General features: G+C 43.4%; 1 protein-coding gene across 4 annotated transcripts in view; it reads right to left on the bottom strand.

The window, feature by feature from the left end:
• LOC142857237 (lymphocyte antigen 75) overlaps positions 1–16,609 on the bottom strand; it is a 119,506-nt gene that overhangs the window by 63,218 nt on the left and 39,679 nt on the right. For all 4 annotated transcript variants that reach the window (XR_012911791.1, XM_075985101.1, XM_075985103.1 and 1 more), the window contains exons 15-25: positions 16,181–16,249; positions 12,851–12,969; positions 11,370–11,401; positions 10,503–10,678; positions 9,064–9,131; positions 8,727–8,806; positions 7,779–7,918; positions 6,165–6,270; positions 5,551–5,711; positions 3,379–3,508; positions 1,399–1,625 (exon numbers count right to left, since the gene is read on the bottom strand). Coding sequence is in view for 3 of the 4 variants with exons in the window: in XM_075985101.1 (XP_075841216.1) it covers positions 1,399–1,625; positions 3,379–3,508; positions 5,551–5,711; positions 6,165–6,270; positions 7,779–7,918; positions 8,727–8,806; positions 9,064–9,131; positions 10,503–10,678; positions 11,370–11,401; positions 12,851–12,969; positions 16,181–16,249 (1,308 nt within the window). In the remaining variant the exon portion in view is untranslated. The remainder of the gene's footprint in view (positions 1–1,398; positions 1,626–3,378; positions 3,509–5,550; positions 5,712–6,164; positions 6,271–7,778; positions 7,919–8,726; positions 8,807–9,063; positions 9,132–10,502; positions 10,679–11,369; positions 11,402–12,850; positions 12,970–16,180; positions 16,250–16,609) is intronic.

Here is a 16,609-nt window from a genome sequence, read left to right as displayed (position 1 = left end):
CCATGCTGCTCCCGTTCTCGCTATACTTTCCTAGGTAGTGTCATGTTATTAGAATAAAAAGTTTCACATTATCTCTATTCTGTTATAAAATTTTTAGTTGCTTTCAATACACACTGTTATATCTTCTTATCCTGCCAAGTTCCGAAGATTAAAGGCAGCTTGTGAAGACACACAGACAACAGGTACACAGGATAGGTAAAATGAAGGGCGAAGGGAAAAGAGACCCACAGGTGAAGACTGAAAACACAAGAGGGCACAGTGGGTAGAGCAAGCCATTCAAAGGTGGAAGGAAAGAAAAGACAGCATAGAGTGGTCCTCTGATCTCCACATGTGTGCCCCCATCTCACACCATGTGCACACACACACATGTGCACACACGCACACTAGAAAGATGATAGGAAACAGACTAAGGAAAAATAAATTCATCAAGTGGGAAATGAGGAAAGTTATGTAACATGACTCCGACTGCTTTAAAAATAAACCCATAAATACAGCAACTCAAGAACACACACCAAAATACTAACCCACAGGTAAACTACCGATACTTTAGTATGAGTGACTTTTGATTAAACAGTGAGACTCTTGCTCAGGAGCTTGGGCTAATCTGGAACTCATCCCTAGAGCCCAGGCTGGCCCTGAATTTATGACAATCCTCCTGCTTCAGCCTCCCAAGTGTTGGCATTACACTTCGCTAACAGTGATTTTAATACAAGTGATTTTAATTTTCCTCCTTTTAATTTATTATAGTTTAAAAATTTAAATCTTACATGTATGTGTGTGTGTATGATATGTGCATATCAGCATGTATGTAATGTGTGCATATCTCTGTGTATGTTTGTGTGTGTATGCTGTATGTGTATGTTTCTGTGTATAATGTGTGTATGTGTGTGTTTGTATATGTGTGTGTATGAGATGTGTGTGTGTGTGTGTGTGTGTGTGTGTGTTTGTGTGTACACACTGGTATATATGTGCCATGGCTTGGGTGTGGAGGTCTAAGGACAGCCTCAGGTGACAGTCTTTACCTTTTACCTTGTCCAAGAAAGGGTCTCTCGTTTGCCTCTATGACTTAACATCTTTCTGCTAACTCTGAAAGCGATGGAAAACTCTCCATACTTCCTCCACACCCAACCCTACCAGACTTTTAAATTCTTCCTTTCTCATCTTGGTTGAGGAGACCTGCCAACTTCTGATTCTAGCTCGGCCAAACAAAGACGAACAAAAAGAAGCGCTCAGTGAGCCATACCCACCAGAAGGTTTCTGAAGACCCCAATCTTCCACTTTGTGTCAAAAGACAACTGGCATAAAAATAGACACCCATGGAATTAACTGCATACAGTTTTAACACGCTGCTTTCTTTGGGTCTACAAGAGGAGCTAACGGGAGGAACGGCAAACTTACATCTTGACTGGAGAGTCCGATCCAGAAGGAGCTGTTGCGTAGGGTGGCCTGCACGGAGAGGAAGGCCTGCTGGTAAGGGTCTGTGATGCTCACCAGCCTCATGTTCTCTTTCAGACACTCCTTCAGAGCGCCGTGCCAAGTCACAGGCTTCGAGATGATTTTGTACAGGTTATTTAGATATTTTACAGTTTCTGAATTGGTCTCCCAGGGCTGTCCATCTTCAACGTCTATTGTAGAAGAAAACAATAACAAGAGTTCCTTCTGTGCACTCTGCTAAGTCATCGAGGCCTGTCGGATTTCCAGAGCGCATCCCTTCCTGGTTTACTTCAGACATCACTTGCCTACTTAGTTCAGAATTTTACTGAGAGATTAAGCTATAGCTTGCTGAATGGCTTAGGAAAACTTATATGACTTGCATCTTCCTGAAATCAGGACACTTCGTTTAGCTGTTCTCATTTGGGAGAAGAAAAGCTACACAAAAAAGTCACCTGCAATAAGATTATTGTTCCACGTTGGTGACAAACACCTCCTTTGTGTGAATTGCTTTGCTAGGAAAAGTATTTCAAAGTCTCCCCTTACAACATCTTGATCAGCCCCACCACCTGAACGGCCGGGGACCCTTTCTAAAGGGGCGGACAGAAAGACTGTAAGAGCCGGAGGTTGGGCTGAATTGGAATGGAGCAGCGTCTTTGGGTCACGGCAGGATTGCGGCGCTTATAAACTCCCAGCGGCTCGGGTCCCTGAAGGAGACTGCACGAGACCAAGCCAGTTCTCTTTGAGCATGGACTGGGAAGGGCTTCACCAGTCCCAGCCCCAGCTGAAGCCCTATGAACAGCTGATGACTCTGTGGACAGCAGGCTTCTTTAAGACTGTGGCTACCTGTAGGTTAACCAGGCTCTGGCTGCTGGCTCCACAGCCAGGACTATACAAGCCACAGAACGTGATGTCAAGGGGCTACTGAGAAACAAAACAAAGGAACTGAAGTTTTGGGAGGGAGTAGGGAGATATGGATGGGTGTGGAAGGAGTTGGGGGGCGTGTGTGTGTGTGTACCAAATACATTGCATGAAATTCTCAAAGAATCAATAAAACTAACTTTTAAAAGTGTTCCTTTATTTCAAGTGGCAGAGCTACCCTGAAGAGGAGTTTGCAGAGCCACTTGCTACTGCCTTAGGGTTCTTATCTGAATAAGGAAGTCATTAGAGAGGGTGGGCAGGGGCAAAGATTAATTTAGCAAGAAAAGCTTTGCTAAGGTACATGAAATTCGTGCTTAAACTTCTCATTGTGCAGCAAACACTTTTACTTAAACACTTGTCAAAAATGTATCATGGTCAATTAAAAATAATGCAATGCATTTTCAAAAAACTGGGTGCTTTCTTTTTCATTTTTTTTCTTCTTACTATGTAGCCCTGGTCGTCCTGGAACTCACTATGTAGATCAGGCTGGCCTTGAGCTTACAGAGAGATTCAGTTGCCTGTGCCTCCCCAGTGCAGAGGGGTATACCACGACATCGAACATGGGTGGTTCCTACTTTTGAAATACATATTTAACATCATTTTGACTATGGGAAGAAACAGACGGCTTCATGCATTGTGTTTCCTCAAATTTCTGTCAGCTAAATTTAGCAGTCAGTGTTTGTATAGTACTGAATTTTTCCTCAGATAAAAACAAAAATCTGCAAAATATCTAAGTAGAGAGAACATTCAACCACAGCTTACTAGAATATTGAACTATGACTCTCATTAGACAACTATTAACATGTTCTACTATAGATTTAATTTTATATTTAACTGTGGTAATAATACTTGAAAAAATCACAGTCTATAAGCGATAATCTGCTTCACTGTGTCAATATGAACTTGTCTATGCTAAAAATGTAAGCTACACAGCTATAAAATTACATAAATTTATTCGTAAGACTTTAGCAAGGAAGCCTGTCTAACAGCATAAAGTATGGTAGATACCAAGGTGAGAGCCGGTACCTGAGTACTTCTGACAGAGAGACAGAGAATGGAGGTCGGAGCAGGAAGTAAAATTCCAGGTCCCAGTGTACGGCGACTTTTTGAGATTGAGAATCAGGGCACAGTGGTAGTGAGACTCATCATCAAAGAACTGAAAAGAAAATAGTAGCACAGTTATGGGACTAATAGTGTGAAGAGAAGTTTGCATCTTGGTGTTTCTTCTTTCCCCTACAAGCCAACAAAGGAGCCCAGGCCAAAACCAAACCCAAAACTCTTGAGAGAACTTACCGTGAAACTTCTAAAGGACAGAATGACAGAAATAGCAAAACCATGCTGTTGTGGAATATTCCTTTACACTGTGTGAAGATGCGGCATTGTGATTGGTTTATAGAAAGCTGAATGGTCAACGGCTGAGCAGGATTTTCAGGGCAGAGAGAATACTGGGAAGAAGGAGGGCAGAGAGGCCAGGAGCCAGATTCGGAAAGAGTCAGACACACAAAATGGGGTAGAGGTGTAGACAGAGGTGGTAGAGTGTAGATCAAAAGATATGATATGGATTAACTTAAGTTATAACAACTAGCTAGGAACAAGCCTAAGCTATCAGCTGAGGTTTTATAATTAATATTAGTCTCCATGTTGTGATATGGAAGCTGGAAGAAGGGACAGAAAAATCTGCCTACACCACGACAAACATTTAAGACATTAGAAAAATAATGGAATTAACTTTAGAAATTAAAAAATGTTAACATAGATACACATATTTTCAAACAAAGAAAACCTCTTAGAAATAAGATAAAAATGACTACAGGAATTATTCAAAATTTTTTCTATTGTTTTGTTTTTCAAGACAGGGTTTCTCTGTAGCTTTGGAGCCCATCCTAGACCTTGTTCTGTAGATCAGGATAGCCTCAGACTCACAGAGATTCACCTGCCTAATCCCAGCAGAGGTGGGCAGATCACTGAGTTGAATGCCAACCTGGTCTACAGAGTGAGTTCCAGGACAGCCAGGGCCACATAGAGAAACCTGGTCTAGAAAAATAAAAAACAAAAAGGAACCGGAAGACTGATAAGGCACCTCCCTGGGTGTGTCTGTGAGGACCGCTTCAGAGAGGAGTAGTTGAAGGAGAAACACTCACCCTGAATGTGGGTGATGCTAACCCATGGGCTGAGGACCCACACCTTATAAAAGGTGGGGAGGGCAGGGAAAGTGGAAGGGAGCGGCAGCCCTCCCCACTCTGCTCCCTGCCCAGTACTCTGCTGTGAATTACCGTGTCCCCATCACCGTGGACAGAAACCTGAAACCACAGTTCACAATAGACTTTTCCCGCTGAGCTGTCCAGGCGCTGCAGTTACCTTGACTCAAAAGTACCTAACTAATACAGATGCCCATAGGGGGGAAAAATCACACAAAAATCCTCAGGCAACATCTTTCTAAATACCGGTAAGACAATCAAGAAAAAAAAAACTGCCACTGTCAGTGGTTTAAAAGGAACGTGGAACATTTCACCATGACCTAAAGGAAGATGAGAAATGATTAGATGAGAAATGAAATAATTACAAAGTTGTGAGGTGTGTGTGAGGGAGTCTGCGCCACTGTGAGAACCAGGGCGCCCACTTGAAGACTGTGGGCTCACAGCTGTTTTGATGTAGGTCACCTGGTTAGCACGCGCAGCCTGTGCCTTTGAATGTACGTGCAGAACTGCGCAACCATCACCTCAGTCGGTGTTAGGTGATTTTCGCTTTCTAAAAAGGAGCCTCGTACCCCCACAGCATCCCCCTTCCATCCTCCTTGGCTGTTGGAAACCACTCTTTATGCCGTCTTTCTTAATCTGCCTGTTTGGATCATGCCATAGAAATGGAACTAAGCAACAGGCCATTCATTTAGTATTATTATTAAAAACGTTTTGGGATAGGGTTTCATATATCCCAGACTGGTCTCAAACTTACTATGTAGATAAGGGCAACAGAACATCCGACCCCCCGTCTCTATCTGCCGAGTGCTAGGATTACAGGCGTGTGCCACGCTGCCCGGTTTATGTGGTGCTGGGAATCAAACCCAGGGATCTGTGCCTGCTCGACAAACACTCTACCAAGTGAGCTCTATCCCCAGTCCCTAGGCTGCTGCTCTTGATTTAGTCATTTACAGGAGACGCAAGTCCCCAGCAGTCCACAGATGACTGAAACGTAACTCACACTTGCTGGGATGCTCAGCCTCTGACTGACCAGCAGCGGGTGGAAGTTGCTGTAGGTCAGGTTTCTGCCATCTGTCCACTTGCTGATTCTGTCGTAGGCAGTCCAGCGCAGACCAATCCAAAAACTACTTTCCATTTCCGGAAGCAAGGATGTAATAAAATCTGTTAAAAAAAGAAATTTTTAGAAAAGCAGTTGGTGCCAGAGAGAAAGATAGCCCCATGACGTGAATTGGATTTTCAGAACCCACATGTTGGAAAGGAAGGATAGTTTCCTTAGTGCACGCTGTTCTCCGATTTTCACATGTATGCACGTGAACATGCACGCACGTGCGCGCGCGCACACACACACATACACACAAATAAAATTCAAAAACAGTAGAAAAGCATTTGGATTATCTATCAAGATAGCCTTTTACCTTTTCTATGGAAAAATGGTTTCATTATATAACTTTATTTTAATTCCCACAGCCTCCTAAAACTAACTTGGCTCCCAACCCGGAATAAAACAAGGTTCCCAGCACACAGCACTTGCTCAGCTGTACTGGAGCCCTAGGCTTGGTCCCCAGAGTTACAAAAAGACAAACAAAAGCCACGCCTTCCCAGCAGTCCTGGTACCTTGTTCACTCTTGCTCAGCACAGAAGGAAGGGTGCCACCGTAGGTATGGCAGATGCTGCTTGCTTGAGAAAATGGAATCCGCGCAGAGTTGACTTTTAAAAAGCACTGTAAACAAGAGACACACATAAAGACTCTCAGATTCAGACGCAAGAAAACCACACGAACAGAAACTGCCTTACCCTTTGGAGCACTGCTATCAAGCTGTGAGCTATGGGAATCAACAAAGCACTCTCGCACGACTTCAAATTTATACCTTTGATATAAACACGTGACGGGCAACCTTCGAGCTAGTACGTGTATTTTAAAAGACGTCTCACTGTGTTGCAGTTTTTGTACTCGGCTGACCATCTCACAATCTCATTTAGTTCTCAAAACAAATGAGGAAACTGAGGCACAGCAAAGCGAAGCAACCTGATCTGTGAGCAAAGTAACTACGGCGTGGTAAAATGGGCATTGTGATCCTATGCCATCTGACATTGAAACCCGGGCTCTTAGTCATCACTCTAGATAGTAAACACATCTCTTTTCTTCTGGGTAAGACATTCTAGTGCAAGCTTATATCACTATGCACATTAGCATAGTTCCAGCACCTTGGGGGGACTTAAAAAGATTATCCCCCCCTTTTTTTTCCAATTCAAAACGTGGCTGGCAGCATAGCTCAGAGATAGTTACACTGCCTGCTGCCCCGCCCCACAACTAAGCCAGACATCAACATAGTCCCAGTTTCGCTACAGGTGCTTCTGCTGTCAAGCACATCTCTTCCTTTCTCTGAGACTATGAACAGTTTAGGGAGGAGTAGTTTGTTTCAAATAGCGCTCCCGGAATCATTCTCCAGTTTTCTTCAGTTCTCTTACAGACTGGCTGCTTCAATCAAGTTGAGCCACAAGCAGTCACTTGGAGATTTCCAGAAACAGTCCCAGAAGGACCATGCTGGGCTCCAACAGAAAAAAACCAGCGTTGAGGATGGTAGAGAAGAAACAAGGACCTCGTTGCCATTGATGGCTTTGTGCGGTTCTGGCACCAGCCTGGCCTGAACCCCTTTAAACTTTCGAGAGAGAGAGAGAGAAAAGAAGTGGTCACATTTGGTGACAATTTCTTCTTAGCAACCCAATAATCTTGTAACAGATGGAGACATCAGTGTAGCATGTACGCCCCAAAGAGGCGGGCAGAGAACTCACCGTTCCCCAAACCTAGCTCATCACTAAACTCTCACATGGGTGAAATCAAAGATAAGCACTTTGTAACACACCTGTGCCCTATGACCTAAGGTGACTGACGACGCTACTTGGATTTTCTCCTTCAGGGAGAAAAGGAAAGAGCAGCCTTAAATGAAGTCAGTTTCCTCAGGGAGTGGGGTTAGCTGTGACCATTAAGTGAACTTGAGCCATTGTCAGAGCAACTTCAGCAACTTTGGTGTTGGGAACGATAGAATACAAAGACCTATAGGCACCCCTAACTTGGGAGAGGAGATCGATTATCTTCTGTGATTCTTGTACCAGGCATGTTGGAGGCCCCTCTCAGAGAGGCGTCTGGCTGGGCTACCCTTCTACCACAGGCCGTAGAAGCAGAACGAAAGCAATCATGGCTTACACAGTGCAGCAAATTCTTCTTACCTTATTCTGAAACGGAATCCATTCCCCAGTACACCGGACTTTAGCCGCAGGTTCTGGACTGTATTTCTCTAGTGAAGACACGTTGTGCTTTTCACAGACAAACGGCAGCTTGTCATTACAGTCTGAGAGTTTACTTAAGTCTGGAAAAGGAGAGCCGGAATGGCGATGACGAGACTCTTTTGTTCAGTGCATTTTAATAATAAGAAAGATGGGCTTCATTTTATCATACAGTTTCTGGTGCTAGGGATGGCCTGAAGTCTACCCTCAGCCCCTTTAAGGCTCTTTAAAGCAGCCATTTCTGATAGTTAAACTATATTCTGGGCCTTTTCTACTTATTTCTGACTGTACTATAATCATATCAACAGGTTATAGGACAGTGATACAGTCTGTAAAAATTACACACCTGGTAAAGCAGCCATGTCCCCGAAGAAAGATGGCATGGGACAGGAAGGGAGTGAGTGGGCAGGGCTGTCTAAGGGGGCAGAGCCACTGCCTGCTCAGCCTTACAAATTCAGCTATCTGCTTATCAATTATGAATGTGCTAAGCTTAGGCTGAAGTAACTACATGAGGATAAAAATAACTGAAAATGTCCACATTGGGAGGAGCTTTTATTTGGAATCTGAGCGACTGTCATCAGTGGTAAATGAAGAAACCACTGAACTTTCGATCAAAGAGGGAGACAGATTAGGCAGCCACTGGATTTGAAGTTCACATGCTATGTGGTCAACGCTGAAGCATCAGAAAAGATCTTACTGGTGGGGTGGTGGTGGTGCTCGCCTTTAATCCCAGCACTCAGGAGGCAAAGGCAGGTGAGTTCGAGGCCAGCTTGGTCCACAGAGCTAGTTTCAGGATAGTTAGGGCTGTTACACAGAGAAACCCTGTCTTGAAAAACAAAAAAACAAAACAAACAAAAAACAAACAACAACAACAAAAAGAATAGACTTTACCAAGAAACCACATCTTGGCTGAGATGCGCAAGCATTCATCTCCAAAAGGTATGGAAAAACGATGCCACGAGTGTCGGGATCTGAAAGAAAGCAAGCGAGGTGACAACTCCCAATGTCCTATCCATCTTCTTTACCCTAAATTATTGCGGCTATCAGTTTCATGGTAACATTATTTTTTATACCACTTTTTGATGCCAACATGCAAAGGAACTCGGTTTCCCAAATGTCTGGATTTAGTGTTTAAAACTGTTTAGAACAGCGATCCATTGGCACGGGGCATGCAGGACGGCTTCTTTTGTGATCAGTGGATGAAGTTGGTATCTAAGGTGTGACGTACCTCAGAAAGTAACGGTCCATGGGGTTCATGCTCGTTTTCACCCACCACTTCTGCTCCTCGCCAGATATCTGAAAACCAATCACACACCGTCCTTACACGTGCTAGATATTCTGGGGGACTCCAGTGTTTGGTCTCAAAAATTATATACACCAGGACCTTCCAGCAAAAATAATTGGATATATCTTGTTTTATATATTCATAGGTTTTGTTGAGATTCAGAAAATGATTGCTATAAGCATAGCCATATATACTTGGACCAATGTATTAATTGGGCATATAGAATCTTGATGAGGGTAATTATAATTTTTTTTTAAATACTAATTTCCCTCCCGAAGCTATTTTGCAATTTAATTTTATTTCTTAATTTAATTTTCTACTAGTAGAAACAAGAAATTAGCTACCAAGTTTTTAAAAATGATAAAGAATAAGGATCAGTCAACAAAGCAGGACTCACAGGGGCTCATGGAGACTGAAGTGACAACCAGGAAGCCTATGTTAGTGTAACCTATGTCCTCTGCCTATATGTTACGGCTGTGTAGCTTGGTGTTCATGTGGGACTGCTAACAGCAGGAGCGGGAACTGTCTCTGACTCTTTTGTCTACTTTCAGGACCCTTTTCCTCCTATTGGGTCACCTGATCCAGCCTTAACAGCAGGGGAGGTGCCTCGTCTTACTGACGTGCCGTGTTTGGTTGATATCCCTGGGAAGCCTGCCCTTTTCTAAGGTGGAGGAGTGGATCTTGGGAGAAGGGAGCTGTGGAGGGGACTGGGAGAAGAGAAGGGAGGGGGAAACTGTGGTCAGGATGAGAGAATAAATAAATAATAAATAAAGAATAAGGATTATTTACATCCTCTACTGATATCTACCAAGCTGATATTTATTATCAATCATGTGTATTTTAATACACTAAGCAAGTCTCTTTAGTCTTCCTAGCATGGAACAATGGTTTTGGATGTTGTAAAGCAAATTGTATTTTGAATGAGCATTTAATCTCTCTCCCCATCCTCTTCCATTCTTTCCTCCTCCCTTACAATCTCTCCCCCAACTCTTTATCTGTCTACCTATATAGTTCAGACTGGTATGTTCTCAAATTCACAATTTTCCTGTCCCAGCTTCTAAGTGCTAAGATTATAGACATATATTACCATGCATGGCTAAGATTTGTGTTTTATAGACTTTAGAAATATTTTAGTGAAATAAATGTAAGTATAAGAAATTAAAGTGCATTTGACGTGCTAGAAAGATGGCACTGGTTGCTCTTATAAGGATCCAGGTTCAATTCCCAGTATCCACACTGGAGCTCACCACCGGCTGTGACTACAGTTCTAGGGGACGCCCTCTTCTGGCCTCTGCAGGCACTGCACGAATGTGGAAATGACATATTTAGGCAAATAAAAATAAAGAAAATCTCAAAAAAAAAAAAGCATCTGTTTCAATTACATTTGCTATTTTGGTTCTGATAGCTTTTAGTTCTGCAAAAGACGATATCGTGGCAAGATAGCTGTGATTGCTGGCACAGTACAGGACAGCTTCTTCGTAGTTTAAGTGGGGGTCGTCAACAAACCAGTATTCGCTTCTTTCGATTATAACAGGGGGCCCGTGAATTCCAGCGCGCTCTAAAGAAAAAAACGGAATTACAACCGTGATGGTCAAACAACATGGCTAAGCATGGGTGTGTTCAAAATGGGTCCTATGTAGTAGCTACTACTGTTTAAATAAGTGTGCCTCGAAGGCCTGCTGGTGACCAGGCCAGGATTCTTTTGGTAGGTGGAAGACCCATTAAGAGGCAAGGCCTAGTCGGAAGTCTGCTTATACTGAAGAGTGTCTTCACAGGGAGCACTGTGACCCTGGTACCTCCCTTTCCTCCTTCACCGTCCAGCATCATGAACAGCTTATTATATCACCGACTCCCTGACACAGGACATCCTGTATCACAACAGGCCAAAGTGCTGCTGGCTCCCAGCTGAAACCTCAAAGTTCTAAGACAAAAGGAGCCTTTGTTAAAAAGTGTAATGATTTCAGTTAATTTAACCCCGTAACCCACTAAGATTCTGGCTCTCTGACCGGAGGAAGTGCTGTCCATAACAAAATAAGGACTTCTGAGCCTGTCGCTAGACCGACTGCCCTGTGCTCAGAGAAAGAAACTCCAACTCTGTTCCTTCATCCCATACCATTCATGCACCTCTGCTGCCCGCAGGCATCTCACTTGAGCATGTGAGAAAAAAAAATTAGCAATTAACAACAAACAACACGCATGATCAAAAAAAGATGGAAGTAACTCCGGCTAAATTTTGGCGCTCAGCTTACCTGGATTGTACCAGTCTGGTATTTGGGGGGTGCTACCTGCATAAGGAAGAGAACAATGGCTTATGGTTAGTTCTGGCTTATAAAGCAGGCATCCTGTAAATGGAGTCATGGAGGTGATATGAGGCCTTGTGGGGCTTTTATTTTGGAATGCTGAGTTAGGAATTTCTGAACGGAATGTTTCAGGGTTTATATGAACGCGTGCTTTCGTGCTTATCTTCTACAAAGGCAGACTTATTAAGTATTGCTAGTAGTCTAGCATTGAGTATGTAGTTCAATGGTAAAGTACTTGCCTAGCATGTACAAGGCCATGGGGTCAATCCCCATTATAAGAACAGAAAGAAAGACTTGATGGCTGTCTTTTAGAAAGTCTTTTGTATTAAGGAAGTCACAAAGAACACGTGACCAGCAATTACAAAGTACAAATAGCAAATGATGATTCTGTAGCCATCACACAATGCACCAAGGGAGGTACGGCAAAAGCCGGCACTGTTCTAAAGGATCCTGAGTATCTAGTCTGTAAACATGGGGTGGATTTTTACAAATTCCCAAGATGGTATTGGAAAAATATACAATGGTGTATTAGAGACTCTTTTAAGAAGATTAAATAAAATGGAGGAGACCAAGTTAGTCACTCAGGATTCTGGGATGGAAGCAGGAAATATGGTATGCTTCACAGGATTAAAGCCAGGTCAGTATCCACATGCCCGCGCACACCTTATCTTTGCAACGCTCTGGATGAGATGGCCCGACTCCACGAGCCTCGAGTTTCTACTCCGTAAACAAGTGCTTCTACTCACAAAGGCGGGGAAGATCACAGGATTGGGCCTAAGAGGCACCAGGACAATGGCCCTCACCAGATTCCAGAGGTTTCCCACATCATTTGCATATCAGCCGCAGTCACACTGATTGCAATAAATATATAATTTGCTTAACCTTAGAAATTACGGGGTAAATTTGTTGAGCCTCATTTGATGTGGTCTGAAAATTCATGTGGTTATGAAACCCCAAAGCACCAGAAGCCCTTCCTCAGAGGCTGCCTACACAACATGTGTGTTTAGTTTTTCTCTTTGGGACAGCACTCCAGGTTTTGGATACTTTTCACAATAGTGCGACAAGACAGTTAAAGTTGTACATGGCTTCCTGTTTATAACAGGGTGTTACTATGTAGCCCAGGCTGACAGCACGTCTGGCTGTCTTGTGTCAGCCCCTGAGTGCTGGAGTCGATAAGTGTGAACCACTCTGCCTGATCTCCCCGCCCCCCCCCCCCCCCGCGTCATTGAAGGCTCTACTGTCATTTTAACTAGTTTCTCGAATTTTAATTTACAAAAAATATTAGCGTCTTGGAGTTCACTGAAAATTGCTTCTAAAGTTCACAAGAATCTGTTAGATTTTGGTGTCTTTATCATTGCTTCATTCTCCCCAGACTGCCTCCTAGTCCAGTGTTTGCAGGGTTGAGAGCGGAGAAAAGCAGTAAGGACCACTTGCCTTTTGGAATCTGGCACACCCAGTCAAGCTGCGCATCACAGGCAAAAGGCTTCAAATAAACAAATTTTCTCTCGTCGTAGAAATACCAGCTTCTTAGCCAAGGACTGTCAAGTACCTGAAGGAGGAAGAGGATGGCAGAATATTCTGAAACTGTTGCAGCTCTTTGCAAACACTATAAGCTACGGTATCCTTCTCTGCTTTATTTCCAGCACCTGTCATACACGCAAAATTAACAGATGAAGGCATGGAATGTTTAAACGGTAGCAGTTTGGGCAAGAATTTTCCAAGTGACACAGGAAACATAAAGTTGTGTTTATGTTCAAAAGGCTAAGTGTTCTCTTTTTTTGTTGTTGACATAAAACTTTAGACCTTTTTCATTTCTTTTTAAAATTATAATAAAAACTTCTTTTTGTATGCATTTATTGTACTGTGTTGCAGAAGATTTTATGCTAATATATATTATACGCTAGTGTATATTATATGCTAATATATGTTATATGCTAATATATTATATGCTAGTGTATATTACATGCTGGTGTATATTACATGCTGGCGTATATTATATGCTGGTGTATATTACATGCTGGTGTATATTACATGCTGGTGTATATTACATGCTGGTGTATATTATATGCTGGTGTATATTATATGCTGGCATCTCACACTTTTCAAGTTTGGGAAAGACTAAACAGAAACAGGTATTTGTTTTGATGGTCTCTAAGCCAGACTATAGCAGAGCAGATCAGAAAGTGACAGAGACACCCGGGCCCAGCCACCCGGGCTCTGGCATTGGTGTTGCTGTGCCCCTGTTAGGATGCATGACTCATTTATGCTCATGGTTCAGGATTGTAAAGAACGCTGAAGGCATGAGCTGCAAAGAACCTTCGTCTCTCTTATGATTCTTTTTCTCTTGGGGCCAAATTCATGGCTACTGTGGTGGGAGAGGCATGCATCTCTAGATGGGAGAACACGGCCCTGGCTGAGGTTCTTCCTGATGCTGGTTGTATTGGCACCCCCTCTATTCATTTATTCTGTTTCCGGTAGGCTTAAAATCTCTTTATACGTGGAGATCTATGTACCTTTCAAATCCAGTTCATTGCATCAGTGTTCTAGACCATTCTGAAAACTATATCAGCTTCTCTGAGTTTTTTACCTGCTCTGAGTTTTGAATCCTGTAAAATGGATAATGTCGTGATGTTGACCCGGGAAAGAGTTGCACTGAAGACTGCGTTCTTCCCGTTTTCACTTGCATCCACCTTACCTTCCTGAGCCTTTTGGATTTTGGAGTGAAGGAGCTACACTCGCCTCACCCCTGGCTTTTCTTTTACTTTCTGTGGTTCCCTCAAAACTGCTTCTGACCCTTTGCTTTCATAAACATTCAATTCCCCCTTTTCACTTCTAGTTCCTAGATTGCAACTTACTGTAGGCTATGTCTTATACCTCTATCATATTTAACCGTAACATATCACAGCCTGTGAAAGACACTGCTTCTTTCTGCCTGTTTCTAGGAAAGGCTCATCACATAGGAAGCCAAGAAAGCCACGAGCGAGTGAAGTCCAGAGGAATGTGTCCTGTTGACGTGGAACAGTCATGTCAAGGATGCCCAAACCTTCCCCAGGGGTTAAGAATATAGATGCTGACAGTGTGGAAATGAGTACCATAGATTTCTCCCCTGGAAATTTGTAGCCTGAGGACTACTCGCCTACTGAGACTGCTCCTACTGAGATGAGCTGAGCCCGTCTCTTTTGTCAGCTGTCTGCAGTAACGCCACCTTGCAGGTGAACTCTATATAATTAATCAATATGGCGAACTCGCGGGGTGCTGTGGTTTCGCCAGCAGAGACCCCCAGTCCTCCTGCTGCCGGCTTTTCTATGTCAGTGTCTCTCTTTTCTTCATTCCTTCAGCACCTTGGTCAGGTCCAGCCCTGGGGATATGCTAGGACATGCCAAAACAGTACAGTAACGAAATATCCTGGAACTGGATATATTTCGTGTGTGGGCTGAAGTGTTACTTCTGACACATCTACGCTGAGATTTCTTTCTCAACTTAATGATTATGGTAACAGCACCCACTTCACAGGTTGTGTACATATTAGGTGAAATAATGTATACAACATGACTACCTCAGTGTCTGGCTCATAAAGAATCTGTATATTCAATACTGCCACCAGAACGCCACTTCTGCTTTCATTCTCATAATAATCACCTCATGGCATACACCTTCTCATTTGCATATTGGAGCCCAACTGGTACCCAATAGTACCGTGGCTTATTTCATTGTCTAGCTATTGCTGTGCTCTTTTGAAGAGCACAGCCTGTCATTGATAGCTTCTGGTGCCTTTATGCACCTCCCAGATTCATCGTTCATAAAATGGATAAACAAACGGATTCTGCACAAGATTCCTAATGTGTCTGCGATATTTTCCAGTCTTAACTGCCGATTCTCGAAATACATCTCAAGATAAAGTTTCTTCACATTCTTGGCTCACAGTCACAATCTTGGTTCACGTTGCCCTTTCTCCATTTTAAAAACATCCTGCTGCCTGCCCAAAACAAACAAAAAACTTAAGAGTACTAGCTTAACTTGACAGCAATCTAATTTCCCAATAGTTGTTTTTTAAATTAAAAAAGTACAATTATATAAATAAGAGTGTTCTGCCTGCATGTATCTGTGCACCCGAGTGCTTGGTGCCTGTGGAGGTCAGAAGAGGGCAGAGGATCCCCCGGAACTGGAGTTAGGAGGGTTGTGAGCCATCGTAAGGAAACCCAGGTCCCCTGGAAGAGCCATCTCCCATCCCCCAAGTATTGTTTCTGATGTAGAACCAAATAACACTTCCGGAAATACCCTGTTCTCCTGCTGCCCATCATCAGAATCCACTTGCATTTCCTGCACTATTGCCCACTAGAAAGCCTTGCCCTACTGCCCCTGCACAAACTCTATTCTCCCTTGAGACCAAGGTCCAGCCCCAGCTCTTTCTGAACAGGTCTTAGAGATCGCTTCCTCTTTGGACCTTTCCTCAGCTACCTTCAGCCCACTCTTCTGAAGCATCATCATCCTACATAATGATGATAAAGCTACAGACTTCATTTTCTTCAATTAGTGTAAGTTAGACTGTCTGGGCACGTTTCTCACTGCGCCGGCATCGCACTCCATGAACAAAAGGTGTTCCATGGATGTTCTGCCTGACTATAGATGATGTCAGATTTGTGTGTGGTGTTGAGGACTAGCCCAGGGCCTCACACAGGTAAGCAGAAACTCAATCATCGAGCTCCAACCTCAGTTCTTGGGTTTTATTTTTCATGCTGATTTTCCAGTATGGTACTGACCTTGATGGCAGCACAGTCTCTGATGTCATAATCCTGCTGGAACTCCTGATGCATGATCACAGTAGACACCTGGAGAGACAAGCCTGCCTTGAGGACGGGAGTCTGATGGGACTTTGGCTACTTACATAGAACATAGGCAGCTTTGCTAATTCAAGCACGCCCATTTGCCTCTGAAAGAAAACAGTTTTGTGCTTCACTCTGTGGAAGATCTGGATGTTACATCAGGAAAGGACTCAGGAACTGCAATAAAGTCTTACGTTTCCCACCAACTCGCAGTCTTAGAAGTGCGGTCAGCAGAGTGTTAGGGTCACCTCCGTGTCAGAAGCCACAGCTGAAAAGGACTTTTTAGGTTTTGTTTTGTTTTCGTTTTTCAGGACAGGGTTTCTCTGTCCTTGGCTGTCCTGAAAACTTTCTCTGAAGACCAGGCTG

Source organism: Microtus pennsylvanicus, chromosome 9 (assembly GCF_037038515.1).
Source record: "Microtus pennsylvanicus isolate mMicPen1 chromosome 9, mMicPen1.hap1, whole genome shotgun sequence".
In the NCBI taxonomy this organism is placed as follows: Eukaryota; Metazoa; Chordata; class Mammalia; order Rodentia; family Cricetidae; genus Microtus; species Microtus pennsylvanicus.
This window is presented reverse-complemented; position numbering and strand designations above follow the sequence as displayed.